Source organism: Lithobates pipiens, unplaced genomic scaffold (genome assembly GCF_037356315.1).
Source record: "Lithobates pipiens isolate NorthernLeopardFrog02 unplaced genomic scaffold, aLitPip1_a1.2 Scaffold_8, whole genome shotgun sequence".
In the NCBI taxonomy this organism is placed as follows: Eukaryota; Metazoa; Chordata; class Amphibia; order Anura; family Ranidae; genus Lithobates; species Lithobates pipiens.
In genome coordinates, this window is record NW_027507903.1 from 44,930,368 (window position 1) to 44,952,978 (window position 22,611).

The 22,611-nt window shown below is 43.8% G+C and overlaps 1 protein-coding gene across 1 annotated transcript in view; it reads left to right on the forward strand.

Moving 5' to 3' along the window:
- The window catches only part of AP3S2 (adaptor related protein complex 3 subunit sigma 2), a 140,341-nt gene that overhangs the window by 97,069 nt on the left and 20,661 nt on the right, over positions 1-22,611 (forward strand). The window contains 1 exon segment of the mRNA XM_077471296.1: positions 22,166-22,273. Coding sequence (XP_077327422.1) covers positions 22,166-22,273 — 108 coding nt within the window.

Sequence of the window (22,611 nt, forward strand, 5' to 3'; positions counted from 1 at the left end):
GTAACACTTATGATAGTGAATTTTAAGTGTAATGCGAACATCAGTAAAAGCAGAAATTTACAAGCTTGATTGATGTTGAGTAATTGCACCATAACACTGTAACCTTGAGACTCTCATAAACAACATTTTAGAATCGTGTCATTTGCAGTGCCTGGCTGTGACATTTTAAAATTATGTAAAGAATGTGTGTGTAATGTATGTATGCGTGTGTGTGTGTGTGTGTGTGTGTGTGTGTGTGTGTGTGTGTGTGTGTATATATATATATATATAATTTATTTGGACACAGGCACAATGTTGGTTTTATTCAGATATTTACCAAAACATATTCAAACTATAGTTGCATAATATGGACTGAAAGTGCACATTCAAATCGAGGAAGGGTTTAGGAATTACAGCTCTTAATATCCATCCCCCCTTTTTCAAGGGACCAAAAGTAATTGGGCAATTGAATCAAAAGCTGTTTCATGGCCAGGTGTGGGCTACTCCTTTGTTATGTCTGCATCATTTAAGCAGGTAAAAGGTCTGCAGTTGATTCTAAAGGCTCATACACATGGTTCGATTGTTGGCAGGAGATTGTCTGTTGACAAACTGTTGTTCGAAAATCTTAGCCTTAGTACACTCCTTTTGACAATTGTCCAACTTTCAGCCAACAAATGTTGGATGACAGGCTAGTAAATTTTCGTCAGAACGGTTTGACATCAGATTTTCGTATGGTCAGTACACAAATCCTTCACACAAAAGTTGAAAGTACAAACACACATGATCAGAATCAATGCTCACCAAACACTAAATTACCAGAAGGGGCCCAAAGGGTGGTGCTTAAGAGCTGAAATTCCTCGTATATGTCACTATATTCGTGTTTGTTGCATGACAATTGCGTACCGTTAGTATGCAAGACAAGATCCTGGCACACGCCCTTTTGACAAAAATCAGACGTTCGGTTGGCCAACAATCGCACCGTGTGTACGAGGCTCTAGTGTGGTATTTGCATTTGGAATCTATATTGCTGTGAACCTACATCATGCGTTCAAAAGAGCTGTGCATGCAAGTGAAACAGGCCATTGTAAGGCTTAAAAAAAAACTAAACAAATCCATCAGAGAGATAGCAGCAATGTTGGGAGTGGCCGAATCATCAGTTTTGGTACATTCTGAGGAAAGAACGCACTGGTGAGCTCAGCAATATAAAAAGGCCTGGATGTCCATGGAAGAGAACAGTGGTGGATGATCGCAAGATCCCCTGTATGGTAAAGAAAAACCCATTCACAATATCCAGACAAGTGAAGGGCGCTCTCCAGGAGGTGGGCATATCGTTGTCTACAATCAAGAGAAGAGTTCAGGAGAGCTAATACAGAGGGTTCATCACAAGATGCAAAATCCATTTATAAGCCTGAAAAATAGAAAAGCCAGATTAGACTGCCAAAAAAACATCTAAAAAAAGCCAGACCAGTTCTGGAAAACCATTCTTTGGATGACTGAAACTAAGATTAATCTGTACCAGAATGATGGCAATAAAAAAGTGTGAAGGAGACTTGGAACAGCTCATGATCCAAAGCACACAATGTCATCTGTAAAAAATCTGTAAAACATGGTGGAGGCAGTGTGATGGCATGGGCATGCATGGCTTCCAGTGGCACTGGCTCATTGGTGTTTACTGATGATGTGACCAAAGAAGGAAGCAGCCAGATGAATTCTGCAGTGTTTAGAGAGATACTGTCAGCCCGGATTCAGCCAAATGCAGCAAAGTTGATTGAATGCCACTTCAAAGTACAGATGGACAATAATCCAAAACACACAGCAAAAGCGACCCAGAAGCTTTTGAAGGAAAAGTGGAATATTCTGCAATGGACGAGTCAATCACCTGATCTCAACCCAATTAAAGCGGGAGTTCCGCCGTTTTTTTTTTTTTTTTTTTAAAGCTAGCAGCTACAAATACTGCAGCTGCTGACTTTTAAAATAGTGACACTTACCCGCCCAGCGCGCCCGCGATGTCGGCACCCGAAGCCGATCTCTCGATCGTCTCTCGGGTGCTGCCGCCGCCATCTTGGGTATGGGAATCAGGAAGTGGAGCCTTTCAGCTTCATTTCCCGGTTCCCTACTGCGCATGCGCGAGTCGCGCTGCGCAATAAGGATGGTCCCCGCTGTCTCTGGGATCCGTGTGTTTCCCAGCAGGCAGCGGGGGACTTTCGGAAAGGGGCGTAGATTCTGCGGAAAGGGGCATACCTTCTGCAGAATCTACGCTGGAAGTGGGTGCAGATACCTGTACTGTACAGGTACCTGCACCCCCCCCCCCCTGAAAGGTGCCAATTGTGGCGCCGGAGGGGGGGAGGGTTCCAATGAGCGGAAGGTCCACTTTAGGGTGGACCTCCGCTTTAAGCATTCATTTCGCTTACTGAAGGCAAAACTAAAGGCAGAAAGACGCACAAAGAACAACTAACAGCTGCAGTTAGAGCCTGGCAAAGCATCAGAAAGGAGGAAACCCAGTCTTTGTTAATTGACATGGGTTCCAGGCTTCAGGCAGTAATTGCCAGTAAAGAATTCTCAACAAAATATTAAAAATGAAAATTGTACTTATGATATTCATTTGTTCAATTACATTTGAGCCCCTTTTAAAATGGAGGGACTGTGTATAACAATGTGTTTCCTAAAATGTGTACTTGTATATTAACCACTTCCCGACCAGCGCACGACGATGTACGTCGACAGAATGGCACGGGCAGGCATATTGGCGTACAGGTACGTCCAATATTCAATGCCGCCCTGCCATCGGGAGCGCGCCGCCGGTGGCGCACTCCCGCGCTGGTCAGGACCCCCGTGAGTCCGGTCGTGGGACCCGCGGACTCGATCGCCGCGGGCATCCCCGCGATCGTCTCACGGAGCGGCCGAATGGAGGAAATGCCGAGTAAACAGCATTTCTCCATTCTGCCTAGCAACTAGTGACGCTGATCTCTGCTCTATGTGATTGGAGCAGAGATCAGTGTTCACTAAATGAAAGCCCAACCCCCCCACAGTTAGTAACACACCCCTAGGAACACTTAACCCCTACACTGCCACCCCCTGGTTAACCCCTTCACTGCCAGTGTCATTTACACAGGAATCACTGCATTTATATAGCAGTGATTACTGTATAAATGACAATGGTCCCAAAAATGTGTCAAAAATGTCCGATGGGTCCCCCACAATGTCGCAGTCACAATAAAAATCGCTGATCGCCGCCATTACTAGTAAAAAAAAAAAAATAATAAAAAATTATTAATAAAAATGCTATAAAACTATCCCTATTTTGTAAATGCTATAACTTTTGCGCAAATCAATCAATAATCGCTTATTGCGATTTTTTTTTACCAAAAATATGTAGAAGAATACGTATCGGCCTAAACTGAGGGAAAAAAAAGTTTTTTTATATATTTTTGGGGGATATTTATTATAACAAAAAGTAAAAAATAATGCGTTTTTTTCAAAATTGTCGCTCTATTTTTGTTTATAGCGCAAAAAATAAAAGACGCAGGAGGGATCAAATACCACCAAAAGAAAGCTCTATTTGTGGGAAAAAAAGAACGTCAATTTTTTTTTGGGAGCCACGTCGCACGACCGTGCAATTGTCAGTTAAAGCGACGCAGTGCCGAATCGCAAAAAGTGGTCTGGTCTTTGACCAGCAAATTGGTCCGGTCTGAAAGTGGTTAAATTATACAAAAAAAATATATATATCTCTCTTCAACCCCTTGAATTAAAGCTGAAAGTCTGTACTTCAAATTCATTTAGATTGTTTTGTTTTAATTTTATTCTGGCTGGTGGCATACAGAGCCAAAATATGAAAATTGTGCCTGTGTCCAAATATATATGGATCTAACTGTATATAATGTTTGGGGGTTCAAAGTAATTTACTAGCAAAAAATACTAATGTAATCTTGTAAACAAAAAGTTACAGAAAAGGCCTGATCTTCAAAGGATCTGCTGCTTGGTGACGGGTAATCAGCACATACCTTCAGAGGTCTAGTGGCGTCCATATCTTGATAGGTTTAAGGCTGTTTTGGAAGCAAAAGGGGCCCTACTCAATATTGGGTGGGTGGGTGCGTGGTCATAAATATATGGCTGATCTTTGTATAACGCTTATGATTTTAAGTGTAATGCTAACATCAGTAAAAGCTGAAATTTACAAGCATGATGTTGAGTAACTGTACCATAACTGTGTAACCTTGAGACTGTCATAAACAACATTTTAGAAAAGTGTAATTTGCAGTGCCTGGCTGTGACATTTGAAGATTATGTAAAAAAAAAAAAAAAATGTATATATAGATATGTATACACAGAAGGTCAGAAAAGTGAGTACACCCCTCACATTTTTGTAAACAAATTAATATATCTTTTTACATGACAACATTGAAGAAATAACACTTTGCTACAAAGTAGTGAGTGTACAGCTTGTATAACAGTGTAAATTTGCTGTCCCCTCAAAATAACTCAACACACAGCCATTAATGTCTAAACTGCTGGCAACAAAAGTGAGTACACCCCTAACTGAATAGGTCCAAATTGGGCCCAACTGGCCATTTTCCCTCCCCCCGGTGTCATGTGACTCGTTGGTGTTAAAAGGTCTCAGGTGTGTTAAATTTGGCATTATCATTCTCACTCTCTTACTGGTCTCTGGAAGCTCAGCATGATGCTTTATGGCAAAGAACTCTGAGGATCTGAAAAATGTATTGTTCTACATAAAGATGGCCTAGTCTATAAGATTACCAAGACCCTGAAATTGAGTTGCCGCACGGTGGCCATACAGCGGTTTAACACTCAGAACAGGCCGTGCCATGGTCGACCAAAGAAGTTGAGTGCACGTAATCCAGTGTCATATCCAGAGGTTGTCTTTGGGAAATAGATGTATGAGTGCTTCCAGCATTGTTGCAGAGGCTGAAGGGGTCGGGAGTCAGCCTGTCAGTGCTCAGACCATACGCCACACAGTGTGTCAAATTTGGTTTGCATGGCTGTCATCCCAGAAGGTAGCCTCTTCTAAAAATGATGCACAAGAAGGCATGCAAACAGTTCGCTGAAAACAGGCAGACTAAGGACATTGATTACTGGAACCATGTCCTGTGGTCTGATGAGACCAAGATAAACTTATTTGGTTCAGATGATGTCAAGAGTGTGTGGGGTGGCAGCCAGGTGAGGAGTACAAAGACAAGTGTGTCTTGCCTACAGTCAAGCATGGTGATGGAAGTGTCATGGTCTGGGGCTGCATGAGTGCTGCCGGCACTGGGGAGCTACAGTTCATTGAGGGAACCATGAATGCCAACATGTACTGTGACATACTGAAGCAGAGCATGATCCCCTCCCTTTGGAGACTGAGCCACAGGGCAGTATATCAACACGATTACCACCCCAAACACACCTCCAAGTCTACCACTTCTAAAGAAGCTGAGGGTAACCCTATTGAGCATCTGAGCATCAAACGGAAGGTGGAAGAGTGCAAAGTCTCTAACATCCACCAGCTCCGTCATGGAGGAGGAGAAGAGGACTCCAGTGGAAACCTGTGAAGCTCGGGTGAACTCCCCATACACAAGAGGGTTAAGGCAGTGCTGGAAAAAAATGGTGGCCACACAAAATATGGACATTTTGGGCCCAATTTGAACGCCCTTAGGGGCATACTGACTTTTGTTGCCAGCGGTTTAGACATTAATGGCTGTGTGTTGAGTTATTTTGAGGGGACAGCAAATTTACACTGTTATACAAGCTGTACACTCACTACTTTACATTGTAGCAAAGTGTCATTTCTTCAGTGTTGTCACATGAAAAAGTATAATAAAATATTTACAAAAATGTGAGGGGACTTTTGTGAGATACTGTGTGTGTGTGTGTGTGTGTGTATATATAATATATATATATATATATATATATATATATATATATATATATAATAATTATATATATTCTCAAATGTCACAGCCAGGCACTGCAGATTACACTATTCTAAAATGTTGTTTGTGACAGTCTCAAGGTTATACCATTATGGTGCAGCTCTCTTTCCCTCACTTTCTATCCAAGTAACAAAGAAAAAAGAGAAATCTTGTTTATTTTTTTCTAGTAAGTTCTTTATTCAGTTGCCATTAAATTTTAGATGCAGAACTTTAGAAACCTGCATGTTATCACACTCTCTGTTGCAAAATCACAGTGGTGTTATTGTAATAGAAACCTAAATACCTTCTTTACCATCATGAAACGTCCTGGTGGGTAATAATAGCAGCCCTTACATGTCCTCTTCCTCTGGCCCCTTACAAACTATAGCACACATTAATCTTATAGGCCACTGTTGAAGCTTGAGTTGGGGTGTTAAGCCAGCCATAGACATAGAGATTTTGGTTGCAGGAAAGAAAATCACTCAATACCCCCATCAGTAGACAGTGCTGACAGGGGAATCGGCTTGCCCATACAGATTGAATCTCGGCTGAACCGGCTGAGATTCGAATTGTCTATGGTCGGCCTTAGGATCCTGTGCTGCCAGTTACTAATCTTGAATGGGCATTGCAGACCCTGATGGCATTGATCGGCGGTTATTGGGTATATTCATGAAGGACAGGTGACAATTCTGGAAGAAATTCACTAGTGTATTTTGCTTTACTGGCAGAAGTGCAGCCATTTCACTATTAAGAAGTCAATTAAAAGATAAAATAACAAAACCTTTTACCTTTTTAAATCCAGAAATTTTCAATGTGGTACATTATCTGCCACACTATATTTTTATGGCTTCGGGCCAGCATCATTCAGTACACTTCCTCTGCGCCCAGATGATCTTGGACCTGCCATAGCTGGGAAGGAAAGGAAAAGCAGCACAGTGATAAGCTAATGTTCTGTCACTCTGCTCTCTCCTCATCGGCATGCTTCTTGTCAGCACATGAACTGATTGGCTTTTTGTACTGCTGACTCCATTCACCTTCGGCTCTGCTGTACAGGAAATACAAGAGGCTGATACCAGGTCAAATTCCAGTAAAGTGATTGTAAACCCTTGCAAACCACTTTGACCTACAGGTAAGCCTAGATTAAGGCTTACCTGTAGGTCCAAGAAATATCTCCTAAACCTACACAGTTTAGGAGATATTTGCCAAAAGACGGGCACCACATGCGTCGTAGACAGCGGCGCGCAGGCGCACTGAGCGCGCCGCAGTTAACGGCGATATGCCGCGAGTGGCGGCTTCCTTGCTCTTGTGACGTCATCGCGGCTCCAACGAAAGACAGCGCCGGAGCAGCGAAATCCACCAAGAAGATGGATGCGCTGGACTACAGGGGACAACGGTGACTTCGCTGGTTCCTGTGTCAGGTAAGTGACACATAATGGACTACTATGCGATGCATAGTAGTCCATTATGCTTTACCTTTGCAGGGAATGAAAGAGGGTTTACTTCCTCTTTAACATATTGATTGCAGAACTACCTTATTTTGTGTCTGTCTTTGTATATATGCCTACAATTCAGCATAAATATATGAATCATGATTTTTTTTTTTTTTTTTGTTTTTGTCAGAGTTTTATTCCGGATATGACTTATGCTCTTGAAAACCTTCCATTTAGCTAAAATTTGGCATTGAAATAAGATAACAGGAATCCTTTTGATATCATTTTGTACGGATTTAACGTTTTTAATATTTTCAAGGTTCTTGCTGAAAATAACATGTGACATGCATGTGTTACGAACCCTCACCTATTTCATATGACTGCACATGTGGTTACTAATCCATTTGTTTTTGACAGATAGAACTTCTCTAAAGATACGACTATCTATTTCACCAGTTATATCATTTATTTTTAGTCTTTAGATAATCATCTGAACTAGAGCTATAAGCCAATACTGATTATGCATCCTGCGTTTGTAATTGCGTATGTATTTCTAGATGCATTATTTAAAGTGGTTGTTAATATTCTGCATTCTATGCATTAAAGTGGAGTTCCACCCAAAAGTGGAACTTCCGCTTGTTTGTCGTCGTCCCCGTGCCACTTCAGGCACCTTTTGGGGGGGGCGGATATCCGGTCCCCACTTCCAGGAGTCGGCACCACAGCGAATTATGCCAGCAGCTCAACTCCCTCCTCCTCTGGGCCAGTAGGAGAGAGGAACGGAGCCTCGTGCATGTTCAGTAGGGTTCCCGGCGTGAGGCCGTAAGGTTACACTGGCAGGTTTCCATCGCTGGACTCCAGGACAGGTAAGTGTCCTATTATTAAAAGTCAGCAGCTTGCTGTATGTGTAGCTGCTGACTTTTAATTTTTGCAGGGGTGGACGGACCTACTTTTTAAGGTAAAAAACCTTTTCCATCCAGCTCCCCCCTAAAAATATACCTGAGCCCAATCTCAATCCAGCAATGTGCATGAGAGCAGAGGCTCTCTCGGCACACTCCCTTATCATTGGCTCAGGTACAGCAGTGACGAGGGAGCAGGGGACAGGTAGAAGCCTCACTCTTTTTCTTATGGACACACAGCACAGGGCTTGGGAGCACAAGTGCCCCCAAAGCAGTGGGGGGGGGGGGCAGAGCCAGGAGCCGAGAAGAGGATTGGGGCTGTTCTGTGCAAAACCACTACACAGAGCAGGTACCTATGACATGTTTGTTATTTTAACAACAAAAAAAGTCTTTACAATCACTTTAATGCACAATTAATGTTGTCACATAAATGTTTTACATTTTTTTTATGTGTGTTTTTTTTTTTTTTTATCGATAACAGTGTAGCCTACAGTGGAAAATGAATTAAAGTTGTTTTAAAAGTTGAAGGCTTTTTACCTGAAAGCGGAACTTCACCTGAAAAGGGGAAGGTAGGCTTGATTGCATCTTTCCCCCCTTCCACTGGCACTTTTTTTGGGGGGAAGGGATTCCTGGTTTTGACGGGTACCTGCTTCCACTTCTGGTCTGATCACCACAGCAATCTGTGTAGAAGTTTGGCCCCCTCCTGTTACCCTAACCCCCCCCCCCCCAGCCTTCTATGACAAATCAGAGGTATCAAAAGTCTGCGGGACCATTCACAAAGCCATAGCAGAAACTGGCGCCTGCACCCGCAGCCGTTTGAAGAATCAACTCAGGTGAGGACATTGCTGGATCCCAGGACAAGTAGATGCTGACTTAATTTTCTTGGGGTGAAACTGGAACTCCACTTTAATGCATTTTTTTTCCATTAATGTAAAAAATCTTCTCGGAATAGGATCCCCCCCCCCAGCAGTCCTAAATACATACCTGAGCTTGATCTTCATTCAACGCTGTGTCCGAGATTAGTCGCTCTGACAGCTCTCTCCTCACTGGCAAAGAAGGCAGCAACTGGAACCATTGAGGAAGGAGAAAGGGGTGGGGTAGAGCCGTGCTGCGTATGTCAGACATGAGCCTGAACAAGTGCCCCCATAGCAAGCTGCATCATTACTTTAAAAAAGTGGGAGGGGTCGTAGGCAACATGGGGGGAGAGGCTTAGTGGCGTCTTCATTCTCCGACGCCCAAACACGAGGAGGCAAGCACATTGTGTGTTACTGCAGGCTGTGGAGGGACACAAGAGCAAAGAGGTGGCATTAACAGGTTTGGTGACACAGGCATTTCCTTTGACACATTTTTTACTGCTGCATCAGGCTGGGCATTAATAGCAGCAATTGTGCTGGACTATAGACCTAACAGTGTATGCATGCCTTCTGGTAGTGCCTCTGCTTTGTGCATCATGAGCGGAAGGGGGACAAGAAACACCTCAAAGGGTTCTAGAGGATCGATTGTTTCACGAAAACCTTAATCCAAGTCTAAAAAGATGGCATCCTCCTCTGAGTGATGTGGCCAGTCAGAGTGAGCCATCAAGGGGGACTGGTATTGCAGTAGCTCTGGACACTTATACGTATATATACCGTATTTATCTGTATAACACGCACACCAAGTTTAGGAGGCAAGTTTAAGGAAAAAAACCTTACATTTTAAATGCCCATCAATGTAGCCTTCCACTGTCCCCCTGCAGCCTTGCACTGTCCCCCTGCAGCCTTCCCCAAAATTGCAGCATGGTTTAGTTTTAAATTTACCGCCGCCGAGATCTTCAGCTCCTCTCGCCGCCGCCGAGATCTTCGGCTCCTCTCGCCGCCGCCGAGATCTTCGGCTCCTCTCGCCGCCGCCGAGATCTTCGGCTCCTCTCGCCACCTCCGAGATCTTCGGCTCCTCTCGCCACCTCCGAGATCTTCGGCTCCTCCCGCCGCCGCCGAGATCTTCGGCTTCTCCCGCCGCCGACATAGGCCGAGCTGAGTGTACTCGGCTACTCGGCTCTACTCGCAGTAACGCCCCCGTCCCGCCCCTTGTCCTGGCTCCTGTGATGGACACAACACCAGGCCAATGGCCGGACGTAAAGGCATTTTAAGTTTAGAACAGAAGATTGATGCTTTATTCGCTTCCCACAGTGGGCCCAAGTGTAGAAGATCCCCATCCTTTGCTCAGGACCCTCATACTGGGGAACAAGGAGCGAGAGATCATTAAGTTCTCTCAAAGGATCAGTAAGAGGCTGATGAAGATCTTAATATGGAGGGATCAGTCTCACAGGGGTGACTGTTAGTACACTCCCTTACTAAGTTGGTCTGCTCAACGGATTGTGTCCGAAACTGTTGCATACACACGGTTGGGCCAAGTTGTCTGATTTAGCGGTTGCCAAGAACGCGGTGACGTAATTTCGTTACGATGGGACTACATTCAGGCTAGTAGCCAATAGCTTTGATGTAGGAATTTGATCTGAGCATGCGTGGCACTTGGTCCGATCAAAATTCGCTACACATGATCGGATTAGGTCCGACCGGCCCAGTTGGTCGGGAAATATTTCCAACATGTTGGAAAATTGGGTCCGACGGAGATTCGGACGGAATCAGTCCGATGCATACCACACACAGTCGGATTATCTGACGACACTGTCCGATAAGACGCATTCTGACAGATTCTCCGACCGTGTGTACGCCGCATAAAGCCTCCCCAATCTGTTGATACCTTTCCTATCCATTCATGGCTAAAAAAGCTGATGTATGCTGAGTGGGAGCACCCAGATAAACATTTTTTTCCTCCAAAAAAGTTTTCTATACTTTATCCTATGGATTAGGAATTCTATCAGAAATGGGGGATACCAGCAATTGATGCTGCTATATCCTCAATAAACAAAAACCTGACTTATCCTGTAGACAATGCGCAAATGTTGAAGTATCCAACAGATAAAAAGTTGCAACATTGCTCGTTCAGCTGGCTCTTGCGGCAATTGGAGTATCTCAGTCCATAAAGGACCAGTTTGTAGAGGTACTCAAAATTATTCCTGATCAGGCTTTTACACTTTTCAAAGATCTGGCAGGAACAGTATCAAGACAGATGGGTGGTTATCTTAATTTCTCTAAGTTACAAACTAGAATTCCCGTCTCCCTGTTTTTACCTCTTCACGGTACCAAAACCAAACAGGGAGGTAAGACCCATTCTAGATCTCAAGGATCGAAACCGGCACTTGAATATCCGTTCCTTTCAAATTGGAGTCAATCGACATCAAAGATGCCTATATCCATGTGCCAATTTTTCCCGCTCATCAGAAATTTCTACGCTTTGCACTTATCCCCTGAGGTGCGTCAGAGTCTCAATTGGTGGTTGGTATGCAGCAACCTTCAACAGGGGAAATCCTTTCTACCAGCATCTTGGAAAGTGGTAACAACGGATGCCAGCCTTCTAGGCTGGGTAGCAGTGCTGGAAGAGGCATCTGTCCAAGAGAAGTGGTCCAAGTCAGAAAGAACCTTACCCATCAATATTCTAGAAATTCGGGCAGTTTGTCTGGCCCGAGAGGTCTGGACACTCAGATTACTAAATTGTCCTGTCAGGATTCAATTTCGACAATCCCACGGCTGTGGCCTACATCAATCACCAAGGGGACACAAGAAGTCATGCAGCCCAAAAAGAGGTGAATCATGTTCTATCTTGGGCAGAAAGCAACATTCCTTGCCTATCAGCAATTTTAATTCCAGGGATAGAAAATTGGCAGGCGGACTACTTGAGTCGCCAACACTTATTTCTGGGAGAATGGTCCCTTCGCCCCAACATCTTTCTGTCGATATTTCAAAGATGGGGTGTTCCGGACGTGGATCTGTTCAAGTCCAGATTCAACAAGATTGATAACTTTGTGTCAAGGACAAGGGATCCGCTGGCATGCGGAACAGACACCTTGGTCTTTCCATGGGATCAGTTTTCACTGATCTATGCGTTTCCTCCGGTTCTACTGCTTCCATGCCTTCGCAGGATCAAGCAAGAAGGGAAGGAGGTGATTCTGGTGGCCCCAGAGTGGCTCAGAAGATCTTGGTTTGCCGATGTCATAAAGATGGCGGTAGGCGACCCTTGGACCCTGCTGCTGTGGCCAGACCTTCTCACACAAGGTTCGGTATTCCATCCTACCTTACAAATGCGAAATTTAATGGTTTGGCTATTAAAACCCACATTCTAAAGGACCGTGGGTTGTCTCCTTCAGTAGTGTCTACTTTGGTTAATGCTAGGAAGCTGGCCTCCAGAGTCATATACTATAGAGTTTGGAAGGCATATGTCCCCTGGTGTGAATCCAGGGGTTGGCACCCCAGAAAGTATGTCATAGGTAAGATCCTTAAATTCCTGCAGATGGGATTGGAAATGAAGCTGGCTTTGAGTACAATCAAGGGCCAGGTCTCGACCTTATCAGTATTGTTTCAATGGCCTCTTGATTCTCACTCTCCGGTTCTTAACTTTATTCAGGAGGTAACGCGGATTAATCCTCTTGTCAGGACACCCCTGAACCCTTGGGATTTGAATTTAGTCTTGGCTTTACAGAAACTGCCTTTTGAGCCTATACGGGGATATTCCCTTGGTCCTCTTGATGAGGAAACACAGATGCAATCCAATTCCAGTGCGGACCAAAAAAAGGTCCTGCACCATTTTGGTGCTAATGCAATGCAATTTCAGCCATACAGTTTGTATGGCTGAATTTGCATCGCACAGACATCGCATGTGATGTGCACAGCAATGAGGTGTGAATTACATGTGATGTCTTGCATTGCACTAATGTGAACTCAGCCTTAATGTGGTTGTTAACCCACTGTGAAAACTTCACATAATCCTGTTTTTTTTCCTAATGACAGGTGTTGCTGTCTCTGTGTTGTATAAAAAAAAAATGCCGGCTATACCTGATTTCAGAGCGGCGCTCATGTGACCGGCCGGCTCTCTCTTCATCCTATCTGACAGCTGCAGTGGGCGGGGCCCGAGATTCCCCTGCTGCCATCAGTCAGGAGGAGAAAGCGGAACGGTCACGTGACCGTCGATCTGAAATCAGGTATAGCTGGCATTCTTGTTTTTATAAAACACAGGCAGGAGAACCTGTCATTAGGAAACAAACAAGATTATATAGCACATTCTTTTAGTAGCAAGAGGGAAGGGGCACTGACACAGGAGCGGATGGGTAGTTTACAGGGATGGGGGCAGAACCAGGCGGGTATTTCAGGTAATACAGGGGGCTAACTCACACAGCACAAGCACTGTGCTGCATAGCATGCTTTAACAGGATTATAATTTTTTTTTTTTTTTAGTATGGTAAGAAGAAACACATCAGGCTCTGTTCACATGAACACGTTCTGAATCACGGGTGGAATCGCCTCGATACCACCTACGATTTGAAATTGCAGAAAAAAGCAAGAGGCCCGTGCGTTCCCTGTGACTTCTGGCACTCACCACTAATAGTGGTGAGATTTTTCCACGATTTGGCGGGCAACAATCGCAGTAAAATCACACAGACAGAATGGAGGGATGCCTGTTGCCCAAAAGAAGTGCAAGAGCTTCTTTTAGGCGATGGGCATCCCACGATTCTCTTTGCACGATTTTAATGCACTTGTTGCCCACCGAATTGTAGTAAAATTGCACCACGATTGGCGTGCCATTGGACAAACCACTTTGACCTACAGGTAAGCCTAGATTAAGGCTTACCTGTAAGTCCGAGAAATATCTCCTAAACCTACACAGTTTAGGAGATATTTGGCAAAACACAGGCACCGCTGTCTACGGCGCATGCGCCGTAGACAGTGGCGCGCAGGCACACTGAGTGCCCCGCTGTCAACGGCGACATGCCGGGAGTGACGTCATTGCAGCTTCGTCGAATGACAGCGGCTGAGCAGCGAGACCCACCGAGAAGATGGATGCTCCGGACTACAGGGGACAGCGGTGACTTCGCTGGCTCCTGTGTCAGGTAAGTGACACATAATGGGCTACTATGCGATGCATAGTAGTCCATTATGCTTTACCTTTGCAGGGAATCAAAGAAGAAGTAAACTCATCAGGGTTTACTTCCTCTTTAATCTCTGACTTTCTGTGTATAAACTATTTGTAGCAGTGTTTGTCTAATTGTTACAGGAGTTCTATTCCATTTCCACTGGAACTCTTTCTTCAAGCTAGGGACATCTGATTTATCATCAGTCCAGTGTAAAATCCTCGGCACTCCTACCTGTTAGACATGAGCAGACTTATCTGATTTGTCTCCAGCCAAAACATATTTTAGCTGCAGAACATTTGAACATTTATGTGCAAGCTGCATCTGTTACCCTGCAGTCTTAGGCAGGCTGTAGATGATGCAATTTGCTTTCAGTCGCAGGAAAGAAAATTGCCTGATTCTCCCACCAACACAGTCAGTGTTGTTGGTGGAATCCTTCCTGCGGAGCTATTGCGTTCTCCCAGTGGGAGAAGTCCCTGGCGGGATAACAGTGATTTTTGCTAGTGGCTATAGCCGCTGGCAATAATCTTATTGTAGAAATCTGACATGCTGATTGTACCAAAGTCGATTGATGGGTACAATCAGCCTGCCCATACATGCATCGAATCCTGGCTGGTCCATGCTGAACTGGCCAAGATTCGAACCATCTATGGCCTGCTTTATTGAAGAGATCAACAAGAGGACATATAGCCATCTTCCCTGGAGGTGACCTTGTGCTTTAGAGTAGCCTCTAAGTCAGCCATTGCAGTAAGTATTGGTCCAGTATTGGTGCACCTTGACCCAGCAGCAACTTGCACATATTTTTGCTGCTTTATGCAACGGAGAACTGTTTTCAGATTGGAGACAAACTTGAGAGTTCTTAATGTTGCCAAATATGGCTGACTGCCTAAGAATTTTGAATTGTATTGAACACTAAATGGAAAACAGATGTTCATGACTTGGATCAGAATCTGTACAGTAATTAAATATGCTAATATGCCAACAGAACAGGCATAAAAAGAAGAAATAAAGCATCGGCTAAAGCCCCATACACCCTATCAGATTTTCTGCTGATTTCTGTCTTTAGATTTACCAAAACCATATAATATGAGGAAAATAAAAAATAAAAAAAAACTGCGCTCAGGCGGGAAAAATAAATAAAACCTAAATAAAGGCCGCAACTCTAAGTGGGATACACACACTAAAATAGACTAGAGAAAGATTTCAAAAGCTGCGCCACAACCCCTGTTAGCTAACCAAACCAATATAAATGAATAAATGAATGCTTGATATGCACATAAATAAATGAATAAATAAATAAATATATAATACATAGGTGAATTACATTAATCCCACATATTTTGATTAAGCAGAAAATCATAAATCACAATACATCGGATTAAAGAAAGCCAGAACTAAAAAAATAAAGTCCTCTATGTATGTTCCTATAAGGACACCACGGTGAATCCACACGAAACAGCAAACCAGTGCCCGTCACCGAGAAGTGGATGCGCTTACCAGATAGAAATCAAAATACAGCCTTAATAGTAAATCATCTGTGTCTTTCTCCATACATCAGACGCTCATGGATCAGCTATCCCCAGTGTGTAATGGCCGCACCAATAACTCCCACGGTCAGCAATCCAAAATACCACTAACAATGGCTCAAAAAAGAAGAGGATGCCCTCATAGTGTAAAACCGCTCAAGCAATTTATTAAACTTCATAGACAATTGCACTTACATTAAACATCCGTTAAAAACAGCACAGGACATTTCAAAAAGCCGGCTGGCATTCAGAAGCCCGTCCTCCCCTCGTATAGCGTGGTGGCGTCACTGCGTGCCTTTCCAGGCGCGTTTCGTCACAGATGACGTTGTCAATGGGGAACCATAATATGAGGTCAAACCTTAGGAGCTTCAATTTGTATGCAATCAGGCAGGCCCTTGCTCTACATGGTTTTGGTGAATCTGAAGACAAAAATCAGCAGATAATCTGATGGTGTGTATGGGGCGTAAGGGTTTTAGAGCAAGCCCTGTGTCTTCTATGAGCCCATTCTTTTCAGCAAGTGTAATTTTGTACCGTCACATCATTGCCATGTTTGTTTGTTTATTTTTCAGGTCAAATTCTTTAAACTTAATTTTATAATTTAATTAAAAATAAACTATTTATGTGACCTTAGTCTTCGCAAATCTCATAAAAATAATTGCTGGTTCATATGCTTTTTGAAAAGTGGGATTACTGGTCAGTATTACATTATAGTGAATGTCTACAAAGGATTAGCAGCGTTTAAACATTTAAAATGTAGCGCTATTGGTACGTCTGACCCCATCTGACTGCGATATTACACAATCTAATATTGTTGTTTTGCAGCTAAATATGTTCTGCAACATAAGCATAAAATGGATCATAACGTCTTTGAGTGGTTAAAAGGGATGTATTTCTGCTTACGTCATGACATTTCCATACAAGGTGTGTGGGCTGATTTGTGTGGTGATGTCCTCGCTTCCTCCACAATTTTAACAATCATGACACACATCTCTCATGACTGAACAGTCACCAAAGCCTTCCCTTGTGGGTATGACTACATTTAAACACAGAATTAGAAACAAGTAATGCAGAATTAGAAATGCCTACATACAGTGTATGCAATAAAGATGATTACACATTGGAGATGAATGTACACCTGTAATCACACTCTTTAACCACTTCAATACTGGGCACTTTTACCCCCTTCCTGCCCAGGCCAATTTGCAGCTTACAGAGCTGTCACACTTTGAATGACAATTGCGCAGTCATACAATTCTGTACCCATGTGACATTTTTTATCATTTTTTTTTTCACACAAATTGAGCTTTCTTTTAGTGTTTTTTTTTTTGTTTTTTTTGTTTTGATAAAAATGACAAAAAAAATTTTTTTCCTTTCCTTTGTAAATAAGTAATTTTTCTCCTTTACTGATAAGGTGGCACAGATGAGCAGGTACTAATGGGCACTGAAAGGTGGCACAGACTGGCATCACTGATGGGCACTCACTGTTGGGGCTGTACAGATAATCGTGTACAGGTCTCCCCTGTGAGGAGATGCCGCTGATCAGTTCTCCTCTCCTCACACTCTCTGACACTCTGTCAGTGTGAGTTGAGAAGAGCCGATAAACGGCACTTCCGTGTTTACATGTGACCGGCTGGAATTGGTCATCTGCTCTTTAGCGAGATCAGGGTTTTGTCGGGGACACGGCATGCAAGTGTGGTGAGACTGGGGCGGCGTCATATGATGTCATCCCTCACTGAGAGGAGATCCCGTCCGCCGTCTTTTGTACAGGCGGTTAAAGCAGTATTAAACTCGGTTTTGTTTCTTTTTTTTTTTTTTTTTTTTTAAAGAGTCCTGGGTTGTTCATGGGATTATGTGCTATTATGCACCACATATTGGCACATTATGACAAGACTTGCCTGTAAAGCGAAGCCCTCCAGCACTGAGCAGTCCCCACTCACATCGTTTCCATCTTCCTTCCGGGTTCACACTCTCCCAACAGCTTGAATGGCTGGGAACGGATGACATCTGGAGTCACAGCACAGCTCTCTGCAATCAATGTACAGGCAGTGTGTGATGAATACGGAGTGTACTGAGTGAGGGAAGCCATCAGCCTGAGCTAATGTCTCTATCTACTAAATAGTGCGGGTTTAAGTGGTTTCCAAAGTACCTACTGGTAATATTTATAATAAGCCTTTTGAAGAGCGAGAGCCATTTAAGTGGTTTGTTGCTGTCCTGAGTCCTGTCCTGAATGGTTGCTTTCACAACCGATGCGCTGTTTGTGCAGCACAGTGCACCTCAGGCTTTCCTACGGGTTAGCTGCACTGAGCCATAGACTTCTATTACATCTTGTATGGGGCAGAAGGAGTGTATGCTTGCATTTAACAAAAGTTAAAAGTTACACTTCTGACCTATAGGATTTGGGGCTGAAGACACTGTGATATATGCAAACACCTGAGGGATTGAACATTTGACATTGGCGTTGATTTACTAAACGCGGAGAGTGCAAAAATCGGGTGCAGCTGTGCATGGCAGCCAATTGGATCCTAACTTCAACTTGTTCAATTAAGCTTTGACAATAAAACCTGGAAGCTGATTGGTTTCTATGCAGAGCTGCACAAGATTTTGCACTATCCTCTTTTAATAAATCAACCCCAATGTCAGTGGTCTCCAAACTGCTTGCCTTTATCCGGCCCTTGGGAAACTTTTCTGTTCACTGGTACAAGACACTATTCCTCCCACTGACACCAACAATGAGGAATAATTCCTCCTACTGACATCAGCGATGGGGCACTATTCCTCTCACTGACACCAATGATGAGGCACTGTTCCTCCTACTGACAACAGCGATGGGGTACCACTCTTCCCCATAATACCAAAGATGCACGCTTTACTCCCACCGACACCAGGATAATTTCTACTCCCATTGGCCACAGTCCGCCCCCACTAAAGTCCAGGGAACCGTAACCTGGCCCTTTGTTTAGAAAGTTTATAGACCCCTGGTCTTGGCCATAGAAAATGCCTTCATGGACATATAATGGTTTATTTGATGAAACTATTGCGGTTATAAAATCTTCCATGTATACATCCTCATTTATTATTTTACCTCTGTACATAGAGGCATACATTGCATTTTCCGCAGTGGAGTTAACTTTGGCTATTTTATGTGTTTTAGAAAGAAAAGAGCCGTTCCTTTTATGTTTGAAAGTTTTGTGAAAAGTATTAAACCTAATAAATTAAAGCTTACTAATCTTTAGCTATAGTGGCTGCATTGGTTTTCCTTTTCTAGGCTTTTTCCTTTCATATCCACCAGGCAAATATGCCAGTAACACATGCTCTCTTGTAGGGAAACAACTCTTAAGCTGGCTATAGACCAGAGGCATAACTAGAACCTTCAGGGCCCTGGTGCAAGAAATGATGAATGGCCCCTCGGGCCCCTGGCCTGGGTCATTCTCTCAGAGCCCTTCCCACTGATCCCTAGACCCTTTACGATCCCACAGCCGATCCACTTCACATATTGTGCGGTCATTCAGTCTTGGGCCCAGCCATGGTGGCGCAAGACCAGGGCCCAGTCACAAGTACGACCTTTGCAACCCTGGTTGTTCTGCCAGTGGTGTCAGTGTGGACTGTGAATGGTATCAGTCAGTAGGGCAGTGGACTTGGCCAGTCGTTTTTAATTTTTATTATTTTTTACCAATTTAAAAAAAAAAATATTTCTTTACAATTTTTTTTTATAGTTTCTCTTACAGTTTTTGATGTGAGGGAAGCAGTGGAGGGCATTATGGGGGGACAGCATAACCGGAGGGGCCAGTATTGGAGAGAGCAGAGTGACAGTCGGCAGCATACTTGGAACACTATACTCGCTGGACAGTATTCTTTTACACTCTGCTGTGACAGAGTTTGTGGCTTACCCGGAGTGGCCTCGGAGCAGGGAGAATTTCTCCTTCTGTTCAGGCGGCAGGAACAGCCTTGAAGCAAGAAGCAGGAGTCGAGGGGCAGAGCTGGCAGTTCTAGGTATGGATGAGCACAGCTAGCACCTGGCTGGATAGGAGGGGCAGCATATAGGAGAACCAATCCTGCTACTGTATCCACTGAAAGCCCTGCAGGAGCCAGGATGAGAATAGAGGAGATCGGTTCTTCTATATGTCGCCCCGCCGACCCTTCTATCCAGCCTGGTGCTAGCTGCATCCAGAGTGTAGAATCCAGAGGCAAGCAGTCATCCTTACCTAGGACCGCCAGCTCTGCCCCCCCCCCCCCGACTCTGGCTCAGACGCAAGTGTAGACAAACCTGACAGGTGAGCCACAAGGGCCCCCTGCAGCCTGGGGCTGGGTTGCGATTGTGACTCTTGCGACCTTTATAGTTACGCCCCTGTCATATAGTTTAAATCTGAAGCAGCCAAGATTCAAACCGTGTATGGGCAGGGTGATTGTACCCAAAGCAATCCATCAATCAACTTGGGTGCAACCAGCATGTCGGATGTGATTATTGCCAGGGGCAACAATAGTCACTGTGTTCTGGTAGGACTGGCTGTTAATGGAGGAATTAAGCAATTTTCTTTCCTTCCATCCATGGTACCCAATCTATGGCCTGCCTTAGTGCTGTTTATTTAAATGCAGTCTAATCCCAAATAAATTCCATGTTCTCTTTGCTTCTTAAAGTGTGGATTGTATAGTTTTTAGACTTCTACTGATCGTACGCAATCTAGAAACCTAAGTGAAGGCTTACTTCCTGACTTGGTGTCCATGCAGAGACCACCCTGCATCCTAGCCACCAATCACTTGCTGGCTAATATGAAAAGCAGCCGGCAGCTCTCCTTCCCGTCCAATGCAGAGCTGTGTCTCTCGAAGTCAGCTTAATACCAGCACTCGGCTTATTACCCGCCCCCAATGCAGAGCAATGCCTCCCGCATCGGGGATATTACCATCTTGTTTCCCACCCTCTGCTCGATGTAGGGTAGGGGAGTGAAGGGCAGAGGACACTACAGGGAGGGTGGGGAGGGGAGTGATGTGAGAGGGAGCAATAATGGAAGGGGGAGGCTGGCTGTATATTCATAGGGCAGAGTACACTACCGTTGGGGGGATTCGCAGAGCACACTGCTGTGTGTGTGGTGGGGGGGGGGGGGGGGGAGTCTTCACACAAATGTGTGATTTGAACCTCTGCTGGAAGAACATTTGACTGATGGGACCTCCATAGAATTGAATTCAGTACTCCTGCCCTATGGTACAGAAGAGATATTATCATCTTAGTGCTGTTGATTTAAATTGATTTTAGTCACAAATACATTAATAAATGTTCTCTTTGCTATTTATATTGTGGAATGTATAAATTGTACATTTGCTACTGATTATACATTACATACAGTAGTTACATAGGTGAGGTTGAAAATGGACAAATCCATCAAGTCCATATTATGTGTGTGATTATATGTCAGTATTACATTGTATATTCCTGTATGTTGTGGTCATTCAGGTGCTTATCTAATATTTTTTGAAACTATCGATGCTCCCCGCTGAGACCACCGCCTGTGGAAGGGAATTCCACATCCTTGCTGCTTTTACAGTAAAGAACCCTCTACGTCAGTGGCCATCAACCCTGTCCTCAGGGCCCACTAACAGGACAGGTTTGCAAGATAACTGTAATAAATCACAGGTGATATCATTTACTGCTCAGTGATTGCAGTATTCTAGTCTGCATCTCCCCAAGGTAATACATAAAACCTGGCCTGTTAGTGGGCCCTGAGGACAGGAGTTGATGACCACTGCTCTACGTAGTTTAAGGTTAAATCGCCTTTCTTCTAATTTTAGTGAATGGCCACGTGTCTTATTAAATTCCCTTTCGCAGAAAAGTTTTATCCCTATTGTGGGGTCACCAGTATATTTGTATATTGAAATCATATCCCTTCTCCAGAGAGAATAAGTTCAGTACTCACAACCTTTCCTCATAACTAATATCCTCCAGACTTTATTAGCTTTGTTGCCCTTCTTTGTGCTCGCTCCATTTCCAGTACATCCTTCCTGAGGACTGGTGTTGAGAACTGGACAGCATACTCCAGGTGCGGCCGGACCAGAGTCTTGTAGAGCGGGAGAATTATGGGTTTATCTCTGGAGTTGATCCCCTTTTTAATGCAGCCAATATTCTGTTTGCTTTGTTAGCAGCAGCTTGGCATTGCATCTTCTACTAGGATCCCAGGTCCTTTTCCATCCTAGATTCCCCCAGAGGTTCTCCCCCTGGTGAGTAGATTGCATTAATATTTTTGCCACCCAAATGCATTATTTTAAAATTTTTTACATTTATTCTTAATTTGCCAAGTAACCTAGAAATCAAAATTGTGATCAGATTCTGCACTCTGCTGAATAGCAAACACATGCGCCAAGTGTTTATTTCTAAAATTCAATATCATTTTCTCAGAATATGCTATTTTATTGGTTTTATGGTTTTATTTCCCCTTAGGTACATTATATCTTACATGAAATGGTGATGGGTGGAATGGTTCTGGAGACCAATATGAATGAAGTTGTTGCACAGGTAGAAGCACAGAACAAGATTGAAAAGTCTGAGGTGAGTCCCATGAGTTGGGGTTTGTATTCTTTACCTGATTTGAGGCCAACACATACTTTACTTTTAGTTACTGGAAGTAGTTGTGAACATAACACTCACTGGCCACTTTATGCAGCAATTCGATGTATTTTAGGCATCTAGACGTGGTGAAGATGACTTGCTGAAGTTCAAAGCAAGCATCAGAATGGGGAAGAAAGCTGATTTAGGTGACTTTGAACTTGGCATGGCTGTTGGTGCCAGACGGGCTGGTCTGAGTATTTCAAAAACTGCTGATCTCCTGGAATTTTTACACCCAACCATATCTCAGGTTTACAGAGAATGGTCCAAAAAAGAGAAAC